This window comes from Ruditapes philippinarum, unplaced genomic scaffold, assembly GCF_026571515.1.
Source record: "Ruditapes philippinarum isolate M1 unplaced genomic scaffold, ASM2657151v2 ctg956_1_1_1_1, whole genome shotgun sequence".
Taxonomy (NCBI): Eukaryota; Metazoa; Mollusca; class Bivalvia; order Venerida; family Veneridae; genus Ruditapes; species Ruditapes philippinarum.
Genome location: NW_026858848.1, coordinates 224,649 through 247,225, shown reverse-complemented (window position 1 = coordinate 247,225; position 22,577 = coordinate 224,649). Strand labels below are relative to the sequence as shown.

Sequence of the window (22,577 nt, the reverse complement as noted above, 5' to 3'; positions counted from 1 at the left end):
CAAATGTAGTTGACAAAAAACATTAACATACATGTACTTGTTTTGTAATATCATAACATGTTACATGTACGTTTTTCAAACAATCTATAATATTATTAGGTCTGATCGGGGACTTGTCTGCGTCTAAATAATTTTTATCCATAGGATCTAATTTCGTTATATCAAGCTTTTGATACTCTCTGATTTTATGTTAATGTGAAGTAAAGTGCATGTAGTTTGTCATATTCAATGCTAGTCCTAAATGCGCGACACGAAAAACTCATGCAAGTTATTCCAAATGTAGCTTGAACAAAAACATATATACATACATGTACATTGTTTACATGTAATATTCATGAACATTGTATACATGTACGTTTCTTTCACCAACAAACAAATATATCGGTACAATATCGGTATAAAAATGTAGCATGTTTCTGGTACAATTTCTGCTTTATTAATGTTATATTACCATTAAATTTTATTGAGTTTTCTTATCATTTGGCTTAAGAGGGAAGTATGTTTGTTTACCTTTTAAATACTGGAGGGTTAAGAGTTTTAACAACTTTCAATGATTTTGTAGATCAATTTTGATTGATTTTATCTTTGAAAGTATTTGATTTGTTTATTAATTACGACTGACAGCAAATAACCGGAGGTATAACACGTACTTGTGGGGAACTACCCTTGTAAATGACGGGAACGTGATTAAAGAAGTTAATCTGAAAATCGCATCTAGAGAAAGTGGGTTTTGTATGTCTAATGAAATGACACTTTCTTAAAGAAACGAACATTTTTTCATAACGGATTTTAACGAAATTTTACACCCACATCTCATGCGAATATTGTACAGTTTTTCACAAGCTGTTATCCTTTAAATGTGACTGAATTAATTCCGTCTTTGAAAATATTCACCAGCCTCTAATTAAGTTAGTGGCTGGGGCGGTTCAGCTTAAATATAGTCTATTAAAACATATAAATCATTTTTAATCGGCCGGGTTTCATTTGGAGTTTGTAGAAATCTGTAGTTTTATGTCTTCAAGATACTCCGTGTTCAAAGCTAACTCAATAAGTTAGATTTTCATAATTCATATTCAAAGCCTGATTAGGCTGGGAAATAAAAACATATTTATCATTATTTACAAAGTTTTAATCTTTCGCTTAAAATGGTTTAACTATTTCTGAACATATGTATGCATTCACCTCAAAGAACTTGTGAAATTACTGCGCGCACACACACAAAAAAATCCCACAAGATAACATGGGCTTCGAACAAAGTTAACTTTTACTGTTTAAACAGTCATATCTGTACGTTAAGCTGTGACTATTGAACAGTTAACACGCTATCAAAACTTGCTTATATTTCGGTTGTTTGATATCATATACCCAAAAATCACCTTGAATATGAAATACAATAATCGAAACGTTTCACTCTAGTGAAATAAAATTGGTGTCACGAGTCGCCATGTACAATTTAAACTTACTTTTTAAAAAACAATAATCGATTATAGAGTCACTTTTTCTTAATGAATAAATCATTAAATGACGCGAGTATTATATCCAATTTCAGGCTTTTAAATTTTTTAAACAAAATTTAAAACGTGAATTTATTTAAACGTCTTGCACGTGAAGGTAAACCTAGATAAACTACTCACTCTCGATGAATTTTAAAATTAAAAAAGGATTAAACGTTTTCAAAGAAAAAGTTTAGCATGGATTTAGTGACAAAAAGCAATAAAGCTGGATAAATCATTTTCTACGTTGAATTTGATAAAATATAGAAATATTCTCACTTGAAAACGGGAAAAATGAGCGGGTAAATTTTCGATTGCTCTGGATTCGGAAATAAACATTTTCGGATAGTGAATTTAAATACTGAGCGTTTTAAACAAATAAAAAATGACTTCGTCGGAGAGTGTCCAACTTATGGCACCAGCGGCCACTAAAATAACACTTTTGCCGCCAAAGTGCCCTCCCTCCAAGTCGGTTATAGTAGGGCGTGGGCAACTCCGAGTACCTCGATCTGTACAACTTCAGTTGGCTCGGAGCTTGACATTTGGAGTCCTTGGTGACGACAGGTAGAGATTTTTTCTTTAGTTATATATATTATTTACTGAAACAAAGATCGTTATTTGCACGCGTAATTACATATATTGCACATATTTATACTTTATACTTTGGCCAGTCCGTTACTGAGTGATTATGAACTTTTGACTTCAAGCCACTTGCCTCTCACCGCTGTGTGTTTGAATCCCGCCAAGGACTATGACTGTATTCTTTCATGTGACAAAACTCTTCAGCTAGCACGAAGGCGCACCACAGCTCTTCCTACACCAGTAAAGCTGGAAAGTCACCATATGACCTTTGCAGTGTTGGTGCGACTTAAAACTCAACCAACAAAAAAAAAACCTTTTAACTGTCTAAGTTAACCAATGATCACTCTTATTCAATACTTATTTTAATGACACGTGCTTCCATGGCAACATAATACCAATCCGCACTATTATTCTTTTTATACATCATACCGGCTAAACTTTTAGCTACTATAGTATAAAGCGCCGTGTATGGGAGTTGTAAACTTGACTTTTTTCCCCAATTATAATGTGAAAATCGCCATGAGAAAGTTGTCAAAGCTTTATGTAATCGTACATTAAAAGATTCACATGTGAAATTCCAATGGAAGTAAGCACACCATGCGAAATGAACGAGACAAACGCGCTCGTGCTATTGATAATAACGACCCGGAATCGTCTGCACATTAGCAACGGTGCTTTAATTTTTAATTGAATTTTCATGCAATCTCACGCGCATTACCGTGCTCGTAAATCTTGCAAAACTAATTTAATTTAATAAGATAAAAGTCAGAATATGCAAGACATAGTAGTTTTCTTGTATACTTGTATAAAATTTAACAAGGATATATCAGTATTTTGACGATATAGTTAAGACCGTTCCTTCTATAGTTTTAAAGCCCCCAGTATTTTTTTCCTACGGATGTATTTTAAGCAGGTGCTCAAAGTAGTTTTATAATTTACGTAAATTGGCTCCATCAATGATTCATATACAGTGTAGTCAGAAAAGAGTGTTATAAAAAGGTTTAGTCCGTGAATGTTATATTTAGTGATGACACAAAGTTAAAAAGATGTCAAATATTGGAAAAAAATGACAAAGTCGCTATGGGTCTTTAAAAATTGAAATCCAGTCTTAAATATTTGTATGTGGGGTATCCGAGGCCAAGTGGAAATGTCATTGACTTCGTATTGCTTGCCCTTACTATTATGGTTTGGAAACTTCTATCGAAGACTATTTTGCCAGTTTGTGAAAGACCGGTGGTTCTACTTAAAAACCACTAGCCTAAGTGGCACCTGAAGGCTACTGTAGTTACACTAAGTCGAGTTGGAAGCTATAAGCTTATTGAAGCACTCTGGAATCCATTCCTGGAACCAACCAGTACTAGGCAACGAGTGTAAAGTTATTGCTCACCGAAACCTTGGCTAGCCCCTGACGGGATTTGAACCCACGCGGCAATAAAATTAAGCGGCAATCATTTTTAAGGATAAAATCTGTTTTTACATGTTCAGGTGACTGTTTATTATTATTTATTATTAACATATGTATTTGTCTCATGTTTTTTATATTGTGCATGTGCAAACTGGGATATATATTCGATAAAACTTGAAAACTTCAAATAAAAACAACAACTACAAAAACCGATTACAAGGCCTTTAAATGAAATGAAAGCTTTTCGAATCATGTGCCAGATGAGATATGAAAACCCAAAACTAGTGGTATTTGTTTATGCACAGAAATTGGATTATACACCTAATTATGACCATTAGCTGTTTAAACAAATACTTTATCTTTGGCTAATTCGGCGTAGTAATCATACATGAAACTTTCATATCATATCATGTAAAATCGCTTAAAAAGTTAAAATTCATCCGAGAAATATAATGTTGGTCACATTTATGTGTGTTGTTATAACAGAAAGTTTGGAAAATAATTATTATTACTATGAGATATTATTCAGATTGGTAAGTATGAAAAGTTATTTCGCAATTAGGATATTCTCGAAACAAGTTTAATTACCAAAACTACCCATTTCTCAGCTGATAGGGAGCACGCTTATCTTTGATCCATTGGTTTTTTTTTCTTAATCTGTGCACATACATGTACATCTATTAAGGTTCTGAGGAAAAAAAAAACAAGTTTTCTTTTGTTTTTGAAAACTTGCTAATATCGAATTGAAATTGGATCATCCTTATTGTTGGAACCCGGAATATGCAAAACAATCAGAGTGACTGAAATATACTAATTTTATAATAAAGTTCGTGGGTCAGATTCATTTTTTAATCTGCGCTAGCATTAACGGTTGTCAAATGAGTTGCCCCTTCGCTTCGTTCCTATTAAATAGCTCACTTCTCACTTCTGCTTGGTTGGGCGGATTGACTGGACATTGCTTTTGGAAGCAATTTTAATAATCTTAGATAGATATAATATAATAAAGAAACAGTTCATAGATAAACAATTCGATTTTTTTGTTGCAATTGGTCTCCACTAAATCAACTTTATTTTACATTTAAGCATCTAATTATCCTTAAATGGATTTTCACGCATTATTAAAAAGCTTTTTGCAAACAGTTACGGCGGTATTGATGGAATATACAATTGATTTTTCACTTCGCATTATATCGATAAAATATTGATTCGGATTTTCAAATTTTGGTGTGAAATTTCTTGTGAAAACATTCACAGTTGAATATATGAAACGACAATCTTTTCCGATAATTGCCCGATTATAACTAATGTAAATTTAATATTGATACAATATATTGCTGGCCGATATCAAACAAAAATTGTTCAATAACGACAGTGTGGTCATTCATTTTTAACAACAGTGTTGCCATTTCGCTAATATTTGTTTGTATTTGCTGCATTGTATCCACATTTCCAAAGGGTATCAAGTGCCTTTTTAAATGTTAAAACTTTATAAAGCCAGTGGTATAGTTTCCTGTAGGCCGTTTAAGGCTGCGGCCTACACTTCATACACTTTTTTTCCCGGAAAGCGAAACGAATAAGAATAATTAATTTTATTTCTCTAGCACCAGATTATTATAATCCCTTGAACATATTTATGGACTAAATATCGCCTCAAAAAATACATTTCCGATCATTCGCAGCATTTTTTTTTCAAATCTCGGGAGTGAATGTCGCAGACACTACTCATTCGTTTGAAACCAGCTACATTCACACTGTTAAATGCGCGGCTGACCGTCTTACATACATTTAAAAAATAATTATGAAAATCTTTTCTTCTTGATTTTTTTGTAGTTAATTCGCGTTCCTTTGAAGACCTAATTATTTAAAAACGTATAAGCGTCACTTTGGTAGGTAGTTGGTAGTTGAATATTCGAATAACCAACTATACCTACTAGCTTGTAGTTGTTGATTCACGCGAAGCACCACCTGGATCATTTGGTTGACGTAGGGAGCCGCGGAGATACCATTTGGTAAAATTAATCTATCTTGTCATATATTTGTAACTTTTATTCTGAAATATCATTTTCTGTTGTCTTTTTTAGGAATACATGTAATGTTTCAATAACCAACTACCTTTTGGCTGGTAGTTGGGGATACACGCGAATAACCAACTGATTCCCCTATATGGAGACACATGGAGATAAGGTGATTACATGACGAAGAACACATCTATCTTGCTATATATCCGTTGCATTTATTTCTAAAAATACTTTCTGTTTTGAGGGAAAACATGCTAAGTTCGAACAACCAAGTACTGGTTGGTAGTTTTGGATTCGCGCGAATATTCAACTTGGTCCCCTCCTTTATTCTGTTATGTTTATGTTCGAACACAGTGGATGCATGGTCTGTGAGTCATGTTTACTATAGCAGTAGTGCCCTGTGTGTGAAGTGCCCTGTGTGTGAAGTGCCATGCATGTGTGTGTAAAGTGCCCTGTGTGTCAGGTCAGTCTTTCAGCAGCGTCCTGTTTATCAGGGTTTAAGTAGTGTTCTCTGTGTCAGGTCAGTGTTTGAGTAGTGTCCTGTGTGTCAATGTGTGAGAAGTGTTTTGTCTGTCAGTCCCTGTGTTCTGTATGTCAGTGTGTGTGTGTTTACCCTGTGTTTCAGGTCAGTGTTTAAGTTGTGCCCTGTAAGTCAATTTGTGAGTAGTTTCCAGTGTGTCAGTGTCCTGTACGTAAGGTCAGTGAGTGAGTAGTGTCCTGTGTGTGATTTGTGTCCCATGTGTGTCAGCTCAGTGTCCTGTGTGTCAGTTGCGAATTGTGTCCTGTGTGTCAGTGTTAGAGTAATGTGTGAGTTTTGTTTTGTGAGTCATGTCAGTGTTTGAATTGGGCCCTGTGTGTCAATGTGTGAGTTGTTTCCGGTGTGTCAGTGTATGAGTAGTTTCATGTGTGTTCGTGTGTGAGTTCCCTGTGTTTCAGTGTGTGAGTAATTTCCTGTATGTTCGTGTGTGAGTAGTTTCCTGTTTGTCAGTGTGTGACTAGTTCACTATGTGTGAGAAGTTTCCTGTGTGTTCGTGTGTGGGTAGTTTCCTGTGTGTTCGTGTGTGAGTAGTTTCCTGTATGTTCGTTTGTGAGTAGTTACCTGTGTATTCGTGTGTGAGCAGTTTCTTGGGTGTTCGTGTGTGAGTATTTTCCTGTGTATTCCTGTAGTGTCCTGTCAGTGTTTCAGTTGTCTTCTGTGTGTATTGCACTAGTGTTCTGTGTGTCAGTGTTGCAGTTGTGTCTTGTGTGTCATGTGTCAGGTCATTGTTTCAATAGTGTTCAGTAGTGTTTTCTGTGTAAGTGTCTCATTAGTGTGTTGTGTGTCAGTGTTGCAGGAATGTCCTTTCAAAATCGCAATAATGTCATGTTAGTGTCTCAGTAGTGTTCTGTCTGTCAGTTTCTCGGTAGTGTCCTGTCTGTCAGTGTTCCAGTAGTGTTCCAGTAGTGCCCTGTTTGTCTGTGTCTCAGTAGTGTCATGTCTGTCAGTGTCCCAGTAGTGCACTGTCTGGCAGTGTCTCGGTAGTGTCAGTGTCTGTCGGTGTCTCGGTAGTGTCCTGTCTGTCAGTGTCTCAGTAGTGTCCTGTGTGTCAGTGTCTCAGTAGTGTCCCAGTAGTGCCCTGTCTGTCAGTGTCTCGGTAGTGTCCTGTCTGTCAGTGTTCCAGTAGTGTCTCGGTAGTGTCCTGTCTGTCAGTGTCCAGTAGTGCCCTGTCTGTAAGTGTCCCAGTAGTGCTCTGTCTGTCAGTGTCTCGGTAGTGCCCTGTCTGTCAGTGTCTCGGTAGTGTCCTGTCTGTCAGTGTCCCAGTAGTGTCCTGTCGTCAGTGTCTCGGTAGTGTCCTCTGTGTCAGTATGTCAGTTGTGTCTTTTGTGTTGGTGTTGTGTGTGTGTGTTGTGTCATGTGTGTTAAGCGTTAATGTTTGAGTAGTGTGTAAGTAGTTTTTATTAATTAATATACGAAAGAGTGTTAGTGTTGTTAGAAAGATTTTTAGAATTTTAGTGGAGTAGCGGGGGATCGAACTCGCAACCCCTAGACTTGTAGTCAGACAGTGTTACCACTGCACCACAGCGCCCGCTCTGATTTATAACTATTTTGGAAGTTCCTTTATACATTATCACATTACTAAACTTGAAATTGAGTAATGCAATTTAATTTTCACACCTAAATAGTTAATATAGCGGTAATGTCTAAAGTGTTTTACAATGGCTGACATTCGTGTCCTTGTTCGAGGCGTTATGATAAAGGACTTTACACAAACGAGTAAGTAAGACTGTTGACAGGCAATAAAAAAACATACAAGAAAAAAAAAACATATTTCGTTAAATAGAATCGCAGTTGTTATATTGACAATTAGTAAGTGAAATCAATACTTGTTGTTAATGATAAATGATGTTTTGAGACAAGTCTTTTTAATCTTATTTTCACATGTCAAAGATAATACTGTTGGTGGAAATAAGGTGAAAAAAGGTATGTTAAAGCAGCAAACCTCCAGTCTCATGCTAATTTTTATGACAATTTTTAAAAAATTAATGTAAATTAAAGGAAAAAAAATTTCGAGTGAACAAAGAAAGTAATTTACATAATTATTGCAAAGAACACTTTCAATCCACGTAAATTACCAAATAAATTTCAAAATATGCAGAAAACACCAACAAAACAGATATATCACAAGTTGACAGATGAATTCTACCAAATTGTATCAACCAGAACTCTAGGTCGGCAAAGACACACAAATGGTTATTCGCGTGAATCCACAACTACCTACCAGAAGGTAGTTGGTAATTCGAACTTTGCATGTTTACTCCTAAAAACAGGAAAAAAAATATTTCAGAATAAATATGACGGATATATAGCAAGATAGATGTTTTCTTCAACATTAAAACACCCTGTCTCCCTATGTCCTCAAGGGTACTCAGTTGGTTTTTTTCGCCAGTATACAAAACTACATACTGGAACGTAGTTGCTAATTCGGATATTGCATATAGTCCTCTGAAAACAGAAAGTATTTTTTCTAAAACAAATGTTACCGTTATATAACTAAATATGTATTTTCTATAATATTATTATGGTAGCACCCCCTTCATTATAAATAGACCATATATATAGATACATTTAACTTTTTTTCGAACTTACTATCTGATTCTTTCATAATTTATTACCCTTCAACCGGATGGATCAGAAAGAGATAAGCGTTTGTCGCCAGTATAGAGCCTTGGCCTGTATGTCCGTGCAGTCTGACCAGGCACTATACTGTTAGTAGCTTTATTTTTCTTAACCCCCTAAACTTTGAAAAGGCTGTTACAAATTCAAAGCAGACGCAAACTCAGCAGGCCAAAGGTTAAAGGTTAAATAAACAGTAAATACATTCAGTCAATACTTGTCTTCGTTTATATTGGTTAAAATCAATATAACTTGTTGAAGTAATAAGACATTTTATAGAAAACAAATATGTAAATTAATTAAATATCCATGATTTAAACAACACGATAACCTAATGTAAAATTATTTTTCTTTTTTTACTGGTATTTTTTTTATCGGAACCTTGTATATTGATAGATTTTTACTAAATTACTAATGCACATAAAGCATGGGTATTGCAAACAAGTACTTCAAACCAATATAATTTAAATGAGTTTTTAGAAATATTTATTGGTATTAAAAGAACTATTTAACACTTATAAGTTCGAGTTAAATGAATTGGTGTTAATTCCATTGTTTTTCTTTTTATTCTTCTAAACAATTTAGGGATGAATTTGTTTGATGAAATTGAAAAGAGAATGTTTAATTAATCACATCAATATTCGTTTATATATTACATATATGTACCAAATCGTAACTTTTCGCCCATTTCCGTCATATTTGCAGCACGCCGCTTCATTTTAAAAATATTTTGCAGCTTTTTATGTTTCATGCAAACAAAATTACCAACATTTACGAAACATCTATAAAATTGAAACCTTAATAAAGGCCCACATTGTTGCTCTGTTTGATTAAACTAAGTTGAAAATGCAATCTTAAGTCCACGCACCCTAGCAACGATTTATGCAGAGCTTATAAACATCACTGTGTCATGTTCTTGCCATTCCATGAAAAGCGGTGTATGGTCTCAAAGAAAAAGAAATTTGTGTGTCCTGAACCCATTATGGGGCGAAACTGATTAAAATGGTAAAATGGAATTTCGATCGTCTGCTTCTCAAGAAAGGGGAAGTTACTCCAGCTGAAATAAATTTATACTCATAATTATCCTTTGCTATATATACAACTTGCTTCAATGCGAGTGGTCTTTTTTTTTGCAGCTGTGGAAGATTTGTTTAATTTGAAAAATGTTTAATAAATATGCAGAATAGTTTTGTTACCGGTTATTTCTGTCAGTCTCTAATTAGGAATAATCGGCGAGGTGTTTTGAATTTAAAAAGAAGCAGGACAAGTTCGGTATACGGTTTACTCGGTCATACAATAGTGCTTGGTGATATATAGCTATATTGGCTATATAGCTTTTTCTGTTTCTATTTTTCGAAACATGAAATAGTAAAACGCTATACAGAAAACAATAAAAAATTAAATTATGAAAGGCGCTTGTATTGTCTTGTCATTGTATAATGCCATATAAATGCTGTATAAAATGTACGGAAAAAATAGACAAGTATATACGTAGCAATTCTCCCATGGTATTTACATAGCCCCTGTTACTCTTCCGTAGTTTTTGTTCTTCGCTCTTCAGAATTTTTTTTCCGGAACACGTTCGATAGTGGTGTTTACTTAAGTTTAATTTGTATTTGAGTTATTTCATGTGAATAATTTGCAATGGTCTTTAAAATTTAAATCGATGCCATACCGTGAAAAACCATTTTGGATTATGTGGACGCCAGGGTAGCAAGATTTAGGCTGAATTGAACGGATAAATATTTTAAAAGATGGGAACTGAATGACAGTTGTTTCATTTATGTAATTTTACAGCTTTGACGTGAACCTGTGAGGCTATGGCTTATGGAAGTAACATGTAGGGATTTAAAATATATTAAACACTATCATTCAGAAAGTTGTTGGGCCGTGAAAGTAATTTGTATTAAGTATATGATATGCAGGGATCTTACAGTGCAGACAGATTATAATGTAATGCAGTTGAGATAATCCCTTTAATAATCGGGGTTTAGTCTTTGACATCGTGGCGTAAGATTGTTAGTTTTCGTATATGATTTCTTTTCGTGGTTTTTTATTTAGACATAAATAAGCTCGCTTTGAATGCTTGGCGAGCCATGTATGTTCCTTTGATAACGTAATTGATATTTTTCCAAGCATGGGAGATAATGTTTATTCTCATGTTTCATAAGTATATTTCTAGCTTGATTTTATAAAGTTGTTTTTTTAGAATAAAAAAAAGGAAGCGTCGTGATTTTTGTACGTTTTACGGTGATTTTTCCCTTTGAAAGATCAACTTTGAGTACATGTAGAAATCATTTTTTGTTTAAAACTACCTTGGTAAACTGCTTAGTGAAAACAATAAACGAATACTAATATACTTTATGATATTGTAAGTGTGGTGTTAAGTCTGAAGCGTCAATGTTTTAAATAGATTTTCGGATATTCCAATATATTTCAGCATGTGATAGTGGAAATAAAAGATTTTAGAAATGTTAGATTACATTAAAAATGTCGTAGGAAAAGAAAAATACTGAATACATATTAATTATTTAATGTTGGGCGATTGCAGTAACCTCTACCCGAGTTCGAACTGGGTCTCGGAGAACAGGGACAATTATGCCGGCAGGACGGCGGATGAAGCTGCCCGAACGAAGCCGGACTTTATGATTACGTCATTAGATACGAGAAAGCACAACCCACAGCCAACGCAGATTTATCATATTAGGAGAATTAACAAACAGGTAATACATGTAGAATGAGATTGTGTGGTAATATATGTAAATGTGATTGTGTGGTAATACATGTACATGTAGAATGTGAAAGTGTGGTAAAACACATAGAATGTGAGTGTGTGGTAATACATGTAGAATGTATGTGTGTGTTTATACATTTTGAAGGTGATTATATGGTTGTACATGTAAAATATGATTGTGTTGCAATACATGTAAAATGAGATTGTGTGTAAAATACATAGAATGTGAGTGTGTGGCCATACTGTACATGTAGAACGAATGTGTGCGGTTATGCATGTAAAATGTGATTCTGTGATAATACATGTAGAATGAGATTGTGTGGTAATACAGGTTAAACGTGATGTGTGGTTACACATATAAAACGTGATTGTGTGATGATAATGCAGAATGTGATTGTGTGGTAATGCATGAAGAATGTAATTGTTTAGTGAAACACATAGAATGTGAGTGTATGGTTATACATGTAGTAGAATGTAATTGTGTGGTAATTCATGTAGAATGTGATTGTGTGGTAATACACATGGAGAAAGTTGTTGTGTTGTAATGCATGTAGAATGGTGAGTGTGCGGTAATACATGAAGAATACAATTGTGTTGCAAAACACATAAAATGTCAGTGTGTGGTAATACATGTAGGATGTGATTGTTTGTAAAACATAAAGAATTAGATTTTGCGGTAATACTTGTATAGAATGTTATTGTGTGGTTAAACATGTAGAATGTTGTTGTGTGGTTAAGCATGTAGAAATGTGGTTGTGTAGTAATTCTAGTAAAGAATGTGATTGTGTGGTAAATCATGTAAAATGTTGTTAGTGTGGTGACACATGTAGTGTGATTGTGTGGTGACATATGTACAATGTGATTGTGTTGCTACACAGGTAGATTGTGATTGTTTGGTAATGCATGTAAAATGTATGTGTGTGAATGTCACGAACATTCTATTGAGAGTTTGATTCAATTTGCGCGAAACTGAAGAATTAGAAACTTCTACTGCGCAACATTCTAAGTGAAGAATTTAACCAAAATTCACAGTAAAATTTTCTACTGTTCTGTACTGTGTGATTTGGTTAAAAAAATAGTTCTGGAACCATGGGGTGTGAAAAAAAAAATATTTTAAACATATGTAAGGGGAACGTTTCTTTTGGTTAGCTTATCAACTATTATATTTATTTAACCTTATATCGCATGTAATCTAGCTAAAAATTAATGTATGGAAATATACATTCTATTTCTTTAAACTGTAATCTTCAAAGTGTTCTGAAATTCTTAAGTAAACGTTGTTATAGTTTTATCTAATCACAACTTGGAACCCTGTGAAGATTTATAAAGCTCGAACACATGCACGTGCCCTGTATGAAAATTACAATCATTTTGAATAATGATTAATTTTTACAGAGCAATGTCAGTGCAAATTTTAATTTATCAACATTTTTCGACAGAATCCGCGGTTTTGTTTTCATAGTTTTTAAAAATTATAATAAATTTTTTCACGCCTCTATCTTAACCCATTACCCCATGAGCATTTTTGTGAAAAATGGCTATTTTCATTGAAAAGGCTCCCGTTACAAGTTCAAATTGCTATAAAACTATAAAAACTGCTTCAATGCTAATCAAACTTGGCGCAAATGTTGACTGGACCATTGCCTTTGTAACAACATGCTCAGGCTTAAATTTCTAGCCACCATGGCAACGAGGGGACATCTCAAAATTGCCAAAAATCACTATTTTGTGTTGATTTTTTCCATCAAAATTGATTTCAAAGTGCTGCAACTTCTCAATGGATTGAGATAGAGTCAAATGCTTTTCAGCGTTGATTACACGTTACCTTATGATCAATCTGGGGTCATTTTTAGCCTCTCAAAAGTCCAAAATTTTCTTGGCGATGAGGGGGACTGCCGCCCCCCTTCAAACCCCCCAAACAGAAGGGGGCACATCCCCCTTCTGGCAACCCCCTGATGTATCTTTTGGCTGGGGGCCGCGCCGAAAAAGTGGTCACTTTTTTAAACAACATTTCTCAAACAAAAACAAGTGTTGGGGGCTTAAATAAGGCATTTTTTCACCATTTGAGGCGACTAAAAGGGGGGGGGGTGAAAAGGCGTAGAAAGGCGTATATATCTGGTAATGGGTTAAATCTTGATGATATTTTATTTCTTTCTTCTTTAAGGTTTCAACAAATTTCTTAATTTACTGATTCTTAAATCTTTCCTTTAGCATTAGCTGTCATGTCTGAAACCAGCTTATCTATCCATCAATTTTTCATTCATTCGTTCGTTCGTTCCTGCGCGTGCTTCCTTCCTTCCTGCGCGTCCTTCCTTCCTTCCTTCCTTCCTTCCTTCCTTCCTTCCTTTCTTCCTTTCTTCCTGCCTTCCTTCCTTAATTCCTTCTTTCTTTCTTTCCTTCCTTCCTTCTTCCTTCCCTTCCTTCCTTCCTTCCTTCCTTCCTTCCTTCCTTCCTTTATTAATTAATAAATTCATTCATTCATTCATTCATTTATTCATTTATTTATTCATTCATTCCACATTTCAGCCAGTTTGCAACGTTCAGTCATGGGTAAACGTTGGGGAAAAGAAAGAAGAAATACCGGAGTCATCCGTGTACAAGGTTTCATATCAGGACCGTCCATCCCAGCCAGTTAATATTGTACACAAACAAGACTTGAATAAACCTATAGAAGGAATAGGTAAATATAAAGTTTGTTACAAAAATACTTACAGCTGCATGCCTCCAGATGTGCCAAACTATTTTTTTAATCAACCTTAATAAAAATGTACTAAGATTTTAGGAAAAGTAAAAACGTTCACAATTTTAGAATTATTTACATGCTATATGCAATTAACGACTTATTTTACAGTATTTATCATCAAGTTCTACAGCGTAACTTACGCAACAACTTCCCCAGTAAGAGAACGGGATGGCATACATTTGCCACCATACTTATTGCAACGCGTTGTTTTTATTGCAAGAACTGCTTTCTGATAAAGCAGAGGCTGATAAAATAATTGATTCCATGTCGTTTAATAAGAACAACACTTGATTCAGAATTCTTATCATTGATAAATTGTTTTATTGTATTTTGCAGTTCCAGTTAATATCACAGGTAGTAAATTTGACGTGCGATCGGAAATGATGTTACCGGTTTGTGATGCCGTAAGTTAGAATATTTCAATTCCATCAAGAACAGCTACATATCACGTTCCCGATTTTAAAAATATGTTTCATGGTATAAATCTCTTTCTGAGATGTAATTCACTTCAAAATAACACGAGAGTTGTCGTCTGCTCTAGGTCTAATGATATTTTCAAGCTGTGAAGTTATTTTTTATATTCAAATGATATGCACCTAATTTGACTTTAATCCATTTTTTAAACAGTATATATATATATAAATCACATCTTTGCCCTTTCTAAAACAATATTCATTTCTTATGCTAAATGTGCCTTTAATAAATATATATAGCGAATAACATGAGCTGTGATATCATTTGGATTTATGTCAAACATCCCCACAGTAGTAACATGGTTTTTGCCTCATGGGTTCGAATCTTTCCCAAGTCACGGCCATGTTTCTTTATATGACACCGGTAATGATAAGTTCAAGGAGGTTGACTCTATAGTGTCAAATACTTCATGACAATCGAACTAAAATAAGTATGTATGTACATGCCAGCATTACTTTTGTTATTCCAGCGTTAATATCATTTCAGAGTAGGATGCCATCTGCGCCAAACCCCCATCGATATCTGTTGAGAAAAAGAAAAGTACCACCGCCTTTTAACAGTAAGTTTTTACCAGTAATACAATTACAACTATTTCATTATAGCAAAGAAAAGAAAATTACTTTATTGTCAGTTTTTTCTTCTTTTTGAAATTGACTGGCGTACTCAGTTTGTGTAAAAATAAACTAAAAATAATAATTATGCACGAATTTCACGAATTTATTTTTAAATATAAGTGATGGAAATTTGAAGTATGTAATTTGTGTTTTTAGCACCACGTAAATTTTGTTTTGTTTTTTATGCTTTCTGCAGCACACACAACAACGTACACAGGTGAGATATAGCTAGGTCCTGTAGATAGATTAGATGAAATATACAAGTTTTAATATATAGCTTAATATATAGCTTAATATATAGCTTAATATTTAGCGGGATACATACTTTTTTATCATTTACCATATAAAAGGTCGGCTCCGTTTTGTACATATGTTTGTATTTGTTTACTATGAGAACATTATGCATATTTAAGTACAATACTGAATTTTATTGGACGAGTACAGTGCTGTCAAACCTATATTGGACGAAGCTCAAGTCGAGTCCAATATAGGTTTTGCGGCGCAGTGTATGAGTCTGTAAGAATGAGAAATGTACTCAACAATGTATATTAATCTGTTTATTTCACACCATAATTTTTGACAGAAATGTTATTTCGAATAAAAAAGGATTTGATGTGGACTTTTGGACTCTGAAAATGAAAACACGGCTAGACGAAGTGCAATAGTGATTTGATATGGATTGTTTAGACTCTGAAACTAAAAACAAAACTATATGCAGTATAATAGGGATTTGATATGAACTCGTAGACTCAAAAAATGAAAACAAAACTAAAAGATCTAGTTCTGTTCTTTTCTACTTTAAATCAACACACGAGGTTTTGTTGTTTTTTATCATTTTAATAAATTCGAGCGTTCGTCTTAATGCAGGGATACTGTGTGTGAAAAATGTTCATAAAATCAATTTTTAAGCGGACGTTTACCTCAATTTGGATAAATAGCAATCGCTTATTTTCGGCTCTTTCCGTCAGTCTTCGGGTAACAGTCGAGGAGTTCTGATTGCCTTAATAGTTCGACAATTTAAAGAGCAAAAAATCTTCAAACAGACCAATAGTTTTGAAAAGTCTCAAAAGAATTATGTAAATATAGTTATAGATTTTACAATTTTTAAATGAACCGGGCTATTGAAAATCCTTTGACAAAATTTCTTTATGGAATTTAGTTGATCAGACAAACTCTAGATAACAAAATTAAATATTATACTGTATGAATTATTAATTCTTATTGTCATAACTCTCAGAGTTTATAGTTGTATATGACTTTTTTTTGAAGACCACCCTTTAAAATAACCCTTTGCTGAACGGCAGCGAATGGTTCTCGTAGGGACTTATATGTCTTAAAAGAGTGTGTGGTCGTTTTGTCGGCGTTTAACTGTATCGTGAAATAATTATGCATCACAAAATGTCGTGCATCTGTACAGTTGTGTTATTAACTAGTTTTAATTATAAATTGTACGCTCTTTATTATCTACATGTATAACTATTTCCATAAATAGATGGTTCTATTTTTTTATCTATAGATATTTCCATAAATAGATAGTTTTTGATTTTAACAATATCTAGCTCCCTTGACAGAAATGACAGCCATTTGCAATATAATAAGAATACCCACATCTTAAACGTTTTATAAGTTTAATTGTTGATGATAAATTATGAGAGAATTTCATCTTAGTTTTAGCATATTGTACCTAAAATGATGTGAACAAAACGTATAGATTTATTATATGTGTTAATACTATCTTATTAACTTCTATAGGCATATATACATAGAATATAATTATCTTCTTTATCAATCTATCTCCCATTCATTCCTCTTTTTAGCATTTTCTGCATGCTCTTAATAAATATCCGAAGTTCAGACTGCTTTTTCCTTCAATTTTCAATATTTTGATCGGGTATGTGGCCGGTAGGTTAAGGTGTCTGTCTCTCAGCTCAGGGATCCTGGGGTCGAGCTCTACAGTGGTCACGACTATGTTGTTCCCAATATCACACCAGTACTGGTTAGTTCCAGGAACGCGTGGACTCGAGAGTTATTCAAATAAGTTTGAACCTTTCAAAAATGAATATGTGCCCAACAATATATAAACATTATATTAGATTTTTAGGTATTTAGCTGCTTCAGTTACTGTTTTGCTTAAAGAATGATTATTTCACTGATTAAATATTGTAAATGTATTGTTACTTTGCATATTTCGCTGACTCTATCGCTTTTTTGCCGTTATAATAATCACATGGCTAAATTGTATGCGTTTACAGTATGCCCATTTGGCTGACGTTTATGCTTAATTCACTTTTATGATGTCAACTTCACTGTTTTTCACGTAAATTATGTCTATTTTGCGAAAACAAAATGTTTTGATTTAAAAAGGTTTATTTTTTTCTTCATATCATTAAGCATACAAAACACATTGTTCTGTTCTGTTTTGTTCTAATGATAATTCAACAAGGCAAGTCAAATTTAAAAAAAATCACAACAACTTTGTATCAGAGAACTTTAGAACATTGTTGTAGCTTGTTTAGTAACTTGTTATTCTGCTTTACTTATTATATAGTAGGATATTGAATGAGTGTAGGTTCATTACTGAATTTATTGAACAAGTTGAATAGAATTTTATTATGCCAGCCTCTGGTGAGTTCAATAAGTTCTGTAATGAACCTGCATGAATATACTACTCTATTTATCACATACCCAAAACGAAGACTGTGCGCCTCTAGTGTTATTCTTACATTTAGCGCGTCTAAAGTTACGCTTTGTTTGTATAACGCAAATAACGTCACGTCAAAATATATGCAATACCATTTTTACGGATTCGCAAAATCGGCACGGGTATGTGATAAATTTATATATGTTTATCATGTTACATAGAAGTGTCTCTCTTTATTATAACTCTTGAAGACAAAAATGACAGCAGGCACGAAATGTGTCTTTTTTAATTGATGGAGTATTTTTGCCCAGTTTTGTTTACGTTCTTTAAAATAAGAAATGTACACGAACCCTAAGAATATTTAAGCTTACGAAACTTTATCTTCTTTTAAATGCGGATGAATTTTAAAAATGGGGATTATTTAGATGTTTCTTACATATCTATTTTTGATTACTTGTAATAATCATTGAACTGATTCAGGTTTAAATACCGGTATGTAAGTCCTACAATGTATCAAAATTGTCAAACTATTGTGTTATAACTAGGGGATTTATTTCGTTAAGTACAGCGGATTTTTTTCATACTTTTATACGGCCGTTCAAAAACGTTATAACCCTGTGTGCCGGATATATTGCTTAATACATTTGTAATCTCAATACGTTATTATTAAATGTACAACAAACACAATTATGTGTTTAAAAAACTGGATTTAATTCACGGTAACTAATTTGACGCAATGCAGCGTTAAATTTCTTTGATTTAATGCAAGGTTCAAAAATACATTGTCCAGAAATGCCCCTCTATGCTTATTACTAGGCAAACTTTAAAGCGTCTGCAAAGTAGGTCATATGATCAGGGTAACGTTATTTCATGGAAAGTCCTTCTATACAAGTGAAATGTAGGAACTTTTATTGTTTCCGAAACCCTTTGTCCGGTGGAAATCCAAACAAACCTTAAGCAAATGTTACTTAAATGAATATATTTTTTGCGAGTGAACAGCGCAATTTACAGAGAAGCGGTGTAATGCCTTCAAACATCTGCGGGCATCTTAAATGCCGTTCGTATTCATATTCGCTGCAATGCTTCTTGTATGTTGGCCTCCTTCCTTTATTAATGTATATTTTCTTCTTCTTAAACTATGAGCATTTGGTTCTTAAACAGAGTGAGACTAATGTAAGATTGTATACTTTTTAAGTTTTAGAAATATTAAATGTGAATCAGCTTTTAAAAAGCAATAGAAATGAAAAACAACAAACTCATGGTGATATCTGGATTCCACAAAATAATGCGAAAAAATAATCTTCTGTTTTTAAAATTGATGTTTTCGTAGATTTTTTTTTAAATTCAAAATTCTGTCAATCTTAATAACCATTACACTTGTGTGCAAACGTTTTGATCTTTTAAATCATTTTTTCTTCAGTATAGTACATTGTATATATTCATTTATTAAACAGCAACGTCCGGAATTGTGTATCCGAATCTCGAGCATTCAAGAATGACGTCATACGATCCCGGAATGCAACAAACTGGTTCCCTTCCTTTTCCGAACGAATCACCGCAAACAGTCGTACCAAAGGAAACGTCAGACAGAACCAGCGTGAGCAGTTTGTCTGGTTATAGTTTCAGCAGACGAAAATATATACAACCGCCCTCGTGTCATATTTTTAAAGGTTAGCTTTTAACAATCACAGTATAGAAATCTACTTCCGTTCAAAATAGTGTTTGTTTTTACCATGTACATGTATTTGTAGTAGTAGTCTTGTCCTCTTAACCTAAACATGTCTTTTCTATTATTTTCTTTTCTTTACCTTTTCCTACTCTTACTTTCTTCAAAATTTGGATTGTGTCTGTAATAAGCGTTCCAGCTTTATGATCTGTAGATCACTGGCAGTAGGGCTTACGGTCAAGTTTCCTGTCTCGCAACACATATATTGCAGATTTGTTACGAGCATGTTATTTATTTTGACACCAGAACGTCTAAGTTCAAAAGCACTCGGAAGTTACAAGAATCTGTTTCATAATCAAGTGTACATGAACACGTTCAAACTAATTTCTGCTTCTATTTGTCTCATATTTCTTCTCTGTCCATATTCTACCTTTATTATTCTATCAACATTATCTTCTTTAACCTCAATCTCCGTTTTTCTTTTATATGCTTTCTTTCTATCGTCTATCCTATAGCACTGCGACCGGAATCCCCGGTTTGTGTGTCAAGTCTTGCTGGAAAAGAGTTCTCTAGAAGACGGAAAATAATTCCGCCTCATAAAGAGTTAAATTTAGGTAACGCGCTAAAAATGTTTTTGTTCTTATGCCAAATCGACCTACTTTTATCATCAAAACTCTCGATCTCTATTTCTCCTGATATCTTTATTCCTTACATGTATTGTGAAATAATTTCTCTCCCTGACTTAAACCTCTAATTGAAATAAATTGAAAACCAAAGCGTGAGACGTTCAGCTACAATGGTTCTTTCGTGTTTTGTTTTTGGAGTCCTTGAAAATACGGATGTAGAGAGGTTCAGCGGATACTTTCAGTATCTTATCTGCTGGCTTATTACGTTCATTATTTTCAGCAGATCAATTGATTGCTAGAGATACTGGTTCTACTGTATTAATTAAATTTTATTAGACGACCCTTTAAGATTCCAGAAATTCTAATTGTTTGTTTGTTTGTTTGTTTCATTTTACGCCTTTTTCCAACAGTATTTCAGTCATATAGGCGGGTAGTTTCCTAACCATCGTTCATGGAGAGTTACACCAGTACTAGACTACATTTCTCCGGCATCTCCCGGAAATTCTAATTAATCAATGATTACGATCAAAAGTACGTCATATGTGACGCCATCGCACTAAAAACGCCAAGGAAATAATAATTGTATTTCCGGATGTCATGCCGAGTTTATAAGTAAAAGCATTTGAATGTGTGTCTGTTGAAACAGATATGAATTTTAAACATTTGTACGCAATTGCTTGCAACACGACTTATTGGTCACATGCTTTTTTTGAAAACAAAACTCTTACCTTTTTTCCAGGTTTTGACGGCGGAATCGCAGAAACTACCAGTAGGAATTTTGACGATAAATATTTGCCTTTTATAAGGGCTAAGACAATTATTTAGAGAATCGAGTTTGTACTTTATGTTCAACATAGTATGTTTTAAAGTTTGTTTATATAATGCATTTTATTGTTTTGTTTTAATGATAATTTATATAGAACTGCTGCAGGTTTATAAAGTGTGATAACTTATATCTTATTTCTATCAGATTTGTTTGTTTCAGTTACTTAGTAATGAAAAAATAAATATACAATATTTTGCGAACTGTTTATGGTTATGCTATATCCCAAACTGTGACTGTGCGTAGCCCGAGTGATATAATGATGCGCATTCGAACGACAAACAGTGATTTTATCAAGCAGTTAAATCACCAATTTGGATATATTATTTCGATTCTAACACGACATCAACATAAGAATGCTGCCGTGCCTGATACTATGCTCAATTACGCCTGATTCACGTTTTAGTGCTTACGTCACGTGTATAATGATCACGTCACACGTCTAAATATAGACATCAAACAGTGATTTTATAGCATAATAACACACACTTTTGGTTCTTCTATGTTGAATGTCGTGTTAGAATAATTAAGTTTGTACTGACACTGATTTAGAGAATATATGGAGTCAGTACTCTTCATCTGTCTGAAGTCAGTTGTCTTCATCTGCTCCTCAAACATTAATGTGTTGAGAAGTGGCAGTTCCTTGTACTTGCATTGGGAAACAATGTGTTGGTGAAGAATGCAACGATAGATCAACTATGTACTTATTTGGAGACTTCCAACGGTATATGACTAAATAACTGTGGAATTGGGCGCCACTCTAAAATGGACAAACGTTATGAAAAATGGTTATAGTTTCATATGATGAGAAGAATGTTGACATGATTTTTTAAAACTTTCAGTCCCCTTTAAAGGTAATTAAACAGCTTTTTTGACAATATCATTGATATTTTCTTAGCCTAGATATTTAAATTTGCATTTTACTAAGTCCAGAGTGCCGTCCAAATAGAATAAAACTAATTACCTAAAAACCTAGGGATCACTTATTGCATTGTATATCGTTATTGTGTGTTAAATGTACGAGATTGATCAAATATTTGCCATATTTCAAAGGAAATCACATATTTTTTGTTTGTATTATCTCCCTTGAACAAGAATACTTTAAAACAGTTATATTTTTGGTATGGTTTAAAGTCACACCGACACGTTGAAGCTACACACCAAACGATTTTCTACTATTTTTTACGGTCCGAAGAAAGCCAGAAATAAACTAAGACATACCTAAACATGTCAATACAAATAACAATGACTTATTAATTATTCTTATCATTTATTATGTGATGCACTGATTATTAGGATATCTATACTGCGTACCTTCTTGGTGACAAGATATGATTTATACAATTAATTGTATACATGCGTCTGGTAAAACTCATTACTGGTATTATGTAACATGAATACGTCTTAACACATATGAAAGATTTAACAATTTGTTCGTTTTTATTTTATTTATTTTTTCTTGTTTTTTTTTTATTGCGCCGATTTTAACATAACTCGGCGGCCGATAAATCTAACCGGCTACCAGTTATAATCAAATTTTCCTCAAGTGATGGACTACTAAACCAAAAATGATTCTGAATCAGCGGTGAAAGACAAATGGCGAT

General features: G+C 33.7%; 1 protein-coding gene across 4 annotated transcripts; it reads left to right on the top strand.

The window, feature by feature from the left end:
- Nucleotides 1–1,499: 1,499 nt before the first annotated feature.
- Nucleotides 1,500–21,172, top strand: LOC132754478 (uncharacterized). 4 transcript variants are annotated; one of them, XM_060745111.1, is made up of 9 exons: nt 1,500–2,057; nt 11,204–11,375; nt 13,913–14,066; nt 14,466–14,533; nt 15,090–15,162; nt 15,414–15,434; nt 19,313–19,528; nt 20,040–20,138; nt 20,890–21,172. In XM_060745111.1, exons 1-9 carry the CDS (start codon nt 1,879–1,881, stop codon nt 20,973–20,975), a joined length of 1,068 nt encoding a protein of 355 aa, XP_060601094.1. In that variant the 5' UTR covers nt 1,500–1,878; the 3' UTR covers nt 20,976–21,172. The 4 variants fall into 4 exon arrangements, with proteins under 4 accessions (XP_060601094.1, XP_060601096.1, XP_060601095.1 ...); XM_060745114.1 differs by lacking the exon at nt 1,500–2,057 and adding an exon at nt 10,341–10,492; XM_060745113.1 differs by lacking the exon at nt 20,040–20,138 and having other exon boundaries at nt 1,508–2,057.
- Nucleotides 21,173–22,577: the final 1,405 nt, after the last annotated feature.